The sequence below is a fragment of the Triticum aestivum genome, chromosome 3B (assembly GCF_018294505.1).
Source record: "Triticum aestivum cultivar Chinese Spring chromosome 3B, IWGSC CS RefSeq v2.1, whole genome shotgun sequence".
Classification (NCBI taxonomy): domain Eukaryota; kingdom Viridiplantae; phylum Streptophyta; class Magnoliopsida; order Poales; family Poaceae; genus Triticum; species Triticum aestivum.
This window is the reverse complement of record NC_057801.1, coordinates 846211262-846219029: the sequence shown is the minus strand read 5'-3', so window position 1 is coordinate 846219029 and position 7768 is coordinate 846211262. Positions and strand designations below refer to the sequence as shown.

Here is a 7768-nt window from a genome sequence, read left to right as displayed (position 1 = left end):
GCTCGTTTGTCCCTTATTTTAGTAATAGTATATACAGTAATTAATAAATAGATGTATCCAGCACAGATTGACCTTTGTATTTCATTCATATCGGTGCAATACAGATTACAACCCATTAATGCATGATAAGGAAAGGAAATGACCAAATAAAAATATTGACGAAATATTTAATTTCGTCCACATCCAGGGTAGATGCAGAGCATGTACCAAAGATTGACGCGACGACTTCATTTCAAACAAAACAAAAAATTAACGCGAAGACTTGAGTAGAAGATGCATATGTAAACTAGGCATACGAAACTAGTGTCCATATGCATGCACTGGACTCGGGCTCTGACTGGGTTTGGATCTCAGTACGGGAAGCCGGCGTTGGGTTGATGGAGCCCCTGCTGCACCGTCTCCATCCCGGCAGTGAACTCCGGACGCGGCAGCATCACATCAAGCCATTGATCTATCTCCTTGTCTAGCCCTGCGTCGAACCCCGGCGGCTTAGGCATCGTCATCTGCATCTGCTCCAGATCCATCCCGGCGGCCAACCCCGGCGGCGGAGGCATGTCCTGCACATCCATCCCGGCGGCGACCACGTGAGACGGAGGCAGCGGCGCCATCACCATCTGCTGCATATCCATCCGGGCCTCGAACCCCTGCTCCTGTGGTGGAGGCCCCAGAAACTGGAACTCCATCCCGTCGTTGGCGGTGCCGCTGCTGCTACCGAACTCGAAGGTGTTACCACCGAAGATCTGGGGCGGCGGCGGCGGCGGGGCCACCTCCGCCATGCGGCTCATGTGGGCGTGCATCGCCTCGAGAAGAACCTGGTTGGCGCCATCGGAGACGGCGTCCTTCATCTGCATCAGCGCGGCGAAGAAGGCCGCCATGTCCTCGTCTCCCATGTCGCGCGCCTTGGGGTCGAACCAAGCCGCTATCTGGTCCCCCGCAGAGCGCTCTTTCGCCATGGCCTTGTCCGTGCGCTTGGTCCGCTTCTTCAACTCGGCCAGCTCCGTGCGCAGCTCGTCGAACTCCTGCTGCAGCTTCTCGAGCTTCTCGTCTTCGCCGGCAGCACCCTCCCCGGCCAGCAAGTGGTCGTCGGCAGCGCCCTCCTCCCTCGCGCCAGCCCCCGCAGCCTCCCCCGCCAGGAAGCGTTCCACGACGGAGTCGACGGTGTTAGCGATCGTGTGTACTGCATGTATAGAGGAGTGGGGTTAGTGGTTAGTGCTGCCCTATTCCCACGGCTGGTTCTCGTTTGGTTCAGTTGAGCTGTGTAACTACATATACGTGTAATCTTTGTATCAATGAAATCAAGCGTTGCACAAAACCTTTCTCTCCTACCCTCGCTCTGGTTCTGACATTGTATCAGCCTAAGATCCATAGCTTCCGCTGCCCTCCCAACCTCCCGGCGACCATGAGCTCCTCCTCCCACTCCTCCTCGGCCGGTTCCGACTCCGACGAGGACTTTGGTCTGCCCGTTGCAACCCAAACCATTCCCACCCAAACCATCCAGTCGCTTCGCATCCGTGATCATGTCCTGGTCGTTCTCGACTACGAGAAGGAGAATTACGGGCTGTGGCGCCGCCAATTCCTCGGCGCGCTCGCCAAGTTCGGCCTGCTCGACCACGTCGACGGCTCGCGGGCGCAGGTCTCCTCCGACTGGCATCTCAATGACTTCGCCGTCGTCTCCTGGTACAACGCCACCGTGACGCCCTCGACTCTGGAGATCATCGAGGAGCGCAACGACACGGCGCGTTCCCTCTGGCGCTCCCTCCGGTCGCTCTTCCGCAGCAACCGCCACGCCCGCGCCACCTACCTTCGCGATGAGTTTCACAGTTTCATGCAAGGCGACCTCGCTGTGGTCGAATACACGTCCAAGCTGAAGCAGATGGCCGATCAGCTCGGCGACCTCGGCCGCCATGTGAAGGAACGCGATCTCGTCGACAACGTTCTGCGCGGCCTCGATGAGCGCCTCCAGCACACGATCCCGCACATGACTCGCGGGCGCCCTCCCTTCTTCGTCAAGCTTCGCTCCTTCCTCCTACTCGAAGAGCAGCGTCTCGCTCGCCAGGCGCGTTCCGCCGCCCGCAACGCCCTCATCGCCCAGGCGCAGGCTTTCCATGCCTCGCGCCCGCCACCACCACCGACGGCTCCGGCCCCTCACTTTCCCGTGGCTCTCCTCGGCGCCGGGTCTCCTGCTCCCGGCCCCTCCGGCAACAGCAGCCGGAAGAAGCGCAAGAAGAACGCGCCTAATGGCGCTGGTTCGTCCACCGGCGGGGCTCCTCACCATGGCGGGGCACCTGGTGGCTCCCATGCCGGCTACCGCGCACCGGCGCCACCGCTCCGGCCGTGGCCGGCACCTTTCAGGCCTGGTCCGCCCCGGGGCTCCTTGGCGCCCGGCCGCCCGCGCCGGCCCTGCCTCACGCCCTCCAGGCATCGTACTCCGCTCCCGCGCCGTCCGCGCCCCAGTGGGATCAGGCTGCGTTGATCGCGGCCCTCAACCAGCTCTCGGTGCAGCCTCCGTCCGCGCCCGGGGGCGAATGGATTCTCGACAGCGGCGCGTCCTCGCACATGGGCTTAGGATCCGGTATACTCTCTTCGCCTCCCCATCCCTCCACTCCCTCCACGATCATTGTTGGTGATGGCTCTGCCTTACCAATCACCGCCGTGGGTTCTGCTTCCCTTCCCACAAATTCTCGTTCACTTTCCCTTCTTGACATTCTGATTTCTCCTTCCTTAATTAAGAATCTAGTTTCCGTACGTGCATTCACTCGTGATAATTCTGTCTCTGTTGAATTTGACCCGTATGGCTTTTCTATCAAGGATTTGTCCACCAGGACGGTTCTTCTCCGATGTGATTCCTCCGGCGACCTTTACCCGTTCGTCCGCCCTCATCACTGCCTCACCGCCACCGTCGCCGCCGATTTGTGGCACCAGCGGCTTGGTCATCCGGGCGTCGCCACCCTCGCCAAGGCATCCTCCTACTACAAGTTTAGTTTCAATAAAAGCCCTTCGACGCACTGCGCTGCTTGTCGGACGGGCAAACACACTAGGCTACCTTTCTCTTCTTCCACTACTAAAACTTCATTTCCCTTTGAGCTCTGTCATTGTGATCTCTGGACAAGTCCTGTACCAAATGTATCCGGCTATTTATATTATTTAGTGATCCTTGATGATTTCACACATTATGCCTGGACTTTTCCCATTCGTCGGAAATCTGAAGTTCACCGCCTTCTCACTCTCTTCTATGCCTACGTCCGCACCCAATTCTCCCGCCCCATCCTAGCTTTCCAAACGGATAATGGACGTGAGTTCGACAACATTGCGAATCGCTCTCTTCTCGAGTCACATGGCACCCGCTTTCGTCTCTCTTGCCCCTACACGTCCCAACAAAATGGCAAGGCCGAGCGCATTCTTCGTACACTTAATGACGGAGTCCGCACCCTTCTTCTCCATGCCTCCATGCCACCACGCTGGTGGGCCGAAGCCCTCTCCACATCTACATACCTCCTTAACCGGCGCCCGTGCAAACCTCGGCTCCTCACCACCCCGTACGAGCTCCTTCACGGCCACGTCCCAGACTTCCGTCATCTCCATGTGTTCGGGTGTTTATGTTACCCCAATATCATAGCTATCTCGCCACATAAGCTGGCAGCTCGCTCCGTGGCATGCGTTTTCTTGGGTTATCCCGACGAGCGAAAGGGGTATCGTTGTTACGATCCAACCACCAGGCGCATCCTTTTTTCCCGTCATGTGACGTTTGTAGAGTCTGTTTTTCCGTTCAAAACTCTACCTAATTCCCCTGACGACCAGCTGGATCTAATCTCCGATCCCCCAGCCTCGGATCACGTCGATCACGACCCTCCCCCTGCATGGCCTACATGCCCTTCTCCCGTATCGCCGCACGCCACGTCTCCCCCTCCCTTCGCGGGTGCGCCCACCCCGCCTCCCGACTCGCCCGCTTTGGGCCAGCCCACTACACCTCACGGCTCGGATCAACCGATCCCTGGGCCTCCTTCCCCACACACCGGCCCAGCCGCCGGCTCGTCTTCCTTGCCTGTCGCCCCTCCCCGTCATCCGATGATCACGCGAGCTCGTCACGGCATCTTCCAACCTAACCCTCGCTACGCCGACTCCCTCCTCGCCGCCACACCCATCTCCCCCCTGCCCTCCTCTGTACGCGACGCCCTCCGTGATCCCAACTGGCGCGCCGCTATGCAGTCCGAGTTCGACGCCCTCATCTCCAACGCCACTTGGACGCTCGTCCCTCGCCCTCCCAACACAACTGTTGTGACCGGCAAATGGGTGTTTCGGCACAAGATGAACTCGGATGGGTCCCTGGAGCATTACAAGGCGAGATGGGTTGTCCGCGGGTTTGCTCAACGGCCTGGGATCGACTTCGGCGAAACTTTCTCCCCGGTCGTCAAGCCGGCGACGATCCGCACAGTTCTCACTCTGGCTTGTTCGCGGGGCTGGCCGGTGCACCAGCTCGACGTGAAAAATGCCTTCCTCCACGGCATCCTCGCTGAACAGGTCCATTGCTACCAGCCTGCTGGCTTCGTCGACTCGGCACGCCGCGATCATGTTTGTCGCCTCTCGAAGTCCTTATATGGGCTCAAGCAGGCCCCAAGAGCATGGTTCCAGTGGTTCGCCGGCTTCGCCACCACGATCGGCTTCGCCGCGTCCCGCTCCGACGCCTCCCTCTTCATCCTACGGCGGGGTAGCAGCATTGCATATCTCCTGTTGTACGTGGATGATATTGTGCTGGCGGCCCCTTCTTCGGATCTTCTACGCGACATCGTCTCCAAGCTACAACACGAATTTGCTATGAAGGATATGGGGCCTCTTCATTTCTTCCTTGGCATTCAGGTTCGTCGCACGCCGCGTGGATTTTTCCTCAGTCAGTCCAACTATGCCGAAGAACTCCTTCAGCGCGCCGGCATGACTCACTGTCGGCCAGCTTCAACTCCAGTGGACACCCAGCCCAAGCTTGCTGCGGCCTCCGGCAGTCCAGTTTCCGACCCATCCGAGTACCGGAGCCTTGCTGGTGGCCTTCAGTATCTCACGATGACACGGCCGGATTTGGCCTACGCCGTCCAGCAAGCCTGTTTACACATGCATAATCCACGGGATTGCCACCTCGCCATCCTCAAGCGGATCCTTCGCTACGTTCGCGGGACAGCTACCTCGGGTCTTCTTCTACCCGCGTCTCCCTCGACTGACATTGTGGCGTACTCCGATGCGGACTGGGCCGGCTGCCCGGACACGCGCCGTTCTACGTCTGGCTATTGCGTCTACCTCGGCGGCGCCTTGGTCAGTTGGTCGTCGAAGCGACAAGCCACCGTGTCGCGTTCCAGCGCGGAAGCGGAATACCGCGCCGTTGCCAACGCGGTGGCTGATTGTGTTTGGCTGCGGCAACTTCTCGGCGAACTGGGCTGCTCTCTCTCCAAGGCCACTGTTGTGTTCTGTGACAATATCTCAGCTGTGTATATGTCTACCAACCCTGTTCATCATGGGCGGACTAAGCACATTGAGTTGGACATCCACTTTGTCCGCGAAAAGGTGGCTCTCGGCGAGCTTCGTGTTGTTCATGTACCAACTACTCAACAACTAGCCGACGTCATGACTAAAGGTTTGCCAACCAGCTCGTTTCAAGCTTTCAGGTCCAGTCTCTGTGTCTTACCAGCGGACGACGACTCGACTGCGGTGGGGTGTTAGCGATCGTGTGTACTGCATGTATACAGGATCGTGTGTACTGCATGTATAGAGGAGTGGGGTTAGTGGTTAGTGCTGCCCTATTCCCAAGGCTGGTTCTCGTTTCGTTCAGTTGAGCTGTGTAACTACATATACGTGTAATCTTTGTATCAATGAAATCAAGCGTTGCACAAAACCTTTCTCTCCTACCCTCTCTCTGGTTCTGACAGACGGAGGGGTGGCCGAAGGAGAAGGCCCTGCCGCGGGGAGAGAAGGCGAGGGCGGCCACGTGGGCGCCTGTCAGGACCGCCAGATCCGTGGCCTTGCTGAAGAACCCCTGGCGGCGCTTGGAGTAGCAGACGAACCGGGCATCCTCCTGCTCGATCCGGCGGATGACGATCTTCTTCCGGCCGCTGCTGCCTCTCCGGTTGGGCGCCGCCATTGCTCGCTTTCTCGGTGGGAGGACGAGGAGTGGCTGTGGGTGTGGCTACGTCTCGGGGTCGGGGGGTTTATATAACAAGCGTCCGGAGAGGAATCCCTTCGCTGGGCGACGTACATTAAAACTCGCGATAGGCAATGAGATACGATTGGGTATGCGCTGAGCTGTATACATTAAACTCACGCGTCAAAGGATAACTACGTACACCATATTATTTAGAAACTATTCCTTCGCACCCAAAAGAAAGCGTTCCCTTTTATTCTCTTTTTTTAATGCGATTTGGTATGCTCTAAGCTGAATCGATCGGGACGTGACAACAAAATATTGTTGGACGCACAAAAGCAAGTGCTCCTTTTTTTTCTTCTTTGAGGATTTTTTTTTGAGAATCACCGGGGAGGAGTTCCTCCACCTGAATATATTACTCAAAGTGGCCATAATACCAGGAGGGTGATCCAGTTTATAAAGAAAACCGGATCGAAAACCTTAACAAATTGACCCCATTTATGAGGAAAACCGGGCCAAAAACCATACAAGCAACAAGTGTTGCAAGAAGAAGAGAAGAATAGGGACGCCGAACAAAAGGCATGACCTAACTAGCAAACTAACAGGATCAAGTAGATGAGGGGTACATCGAGGGATCACAATACCAAGACTCTACAAGCAGCCTAACGCACCGCACCAGCGTGCGTATCAAACTTCACGGCACAACAGAGGAGCATCCACAATCAACGAGTGCCAAAACTTAACACGAACCTTGGCTGAGAGCTCCGCCATGAAAGTTCAAGACGATTAGCAAGTTGGGGAGGCGCCATTGCATCGTCATTGAGCAAAGGTGAGCCGATACAATACCAAGAGCCCGAAGCTCGCCTCAACACAACATCCAGCAAGGGAGGGTCTTGAGCATGCATAGCAGCAGGACAGAGACCACATGAAAGACAACCGAAGAGAAACACATGAAGAAGAGCACACCACCATCGGTCCTGAGTAGGACACACCACCACCACCACCAAACAGACCACCCTCAACCACACGCCGCAAACTGAAGCCGTCGTTTGGGTCTCCAAGATGACGCCTCCAAGGAGGTAGTGTTGTCGAGGGCACAACACCGTCATCCGATTCGGCAAGCCCAATCTTAGGTTTTCACCCGGAGACCACAAAACAGAATATTGTAGGTGTTGGAGCTCCACAACGGCACATCCTATGAGGAAAACGACGTCCATAGACGTCGTTGCCGCCGACATCAACATAGTTGATGTAGGGTTCTCACCCGGAGTTTGAGCAATCCCTACAACATGACGAAAATCGACCACCACCACCATCGAACCCTTCGAAAGACGAAGAAGCACGACAAGCCGCCAGAGCCAACCACACCCTGTGGAGACTACCAACGACCAAACATGAGCACTAGGCACAAGATCCATCAACGGCCAACCGAGCGCAAGCCACCGGACGCAGTGCAGGCCACCGTGCCCTGCCAAGCACCATGTCGGCAAGGACTAGAGCAGCACTGCCCGAGGCCAGGAACCACCATGGTCTGGGTTGCAGCCATACATCAGGAGCACCTGCACACCCCATGTGTGCCACTGCGCAACCGTCGGAGACCAGAACCGATGTGCCCGCATGCCAACAGATGGCAATGAGGTCAAGATC

At 57.0% G+C, this 7768-nt stretch overlaps 1 protein-coding gene across 1 annotated transcript; it reads right to left on the bottom strand.

The window, feature by feature from the left end:
* Nucleotides 1-337: 337 nt before the first annotated feature.
* LOC123067079 (agamous-like MADS-box protein AGL28) lies at nt 338-6121 on the bottom strand. The gene is made up of 2 exons (XM_044490026.1): nt 5908-6121; nt 338-1177 (listed from the first exon to the last, which is right to left on the bottom strand). The coding sequence occupies exons 1-2, from the start codon at nt 6119-6121 to the stop codon at nt 351-353; spliced, it is 1041 nt and encodes a 346-aa protein (XP_044345961.1). The 3' UTR covers nt 338-350.
* Between the last annotated feature and the right edge of the window lie 1647 nt (nt 6122-7768).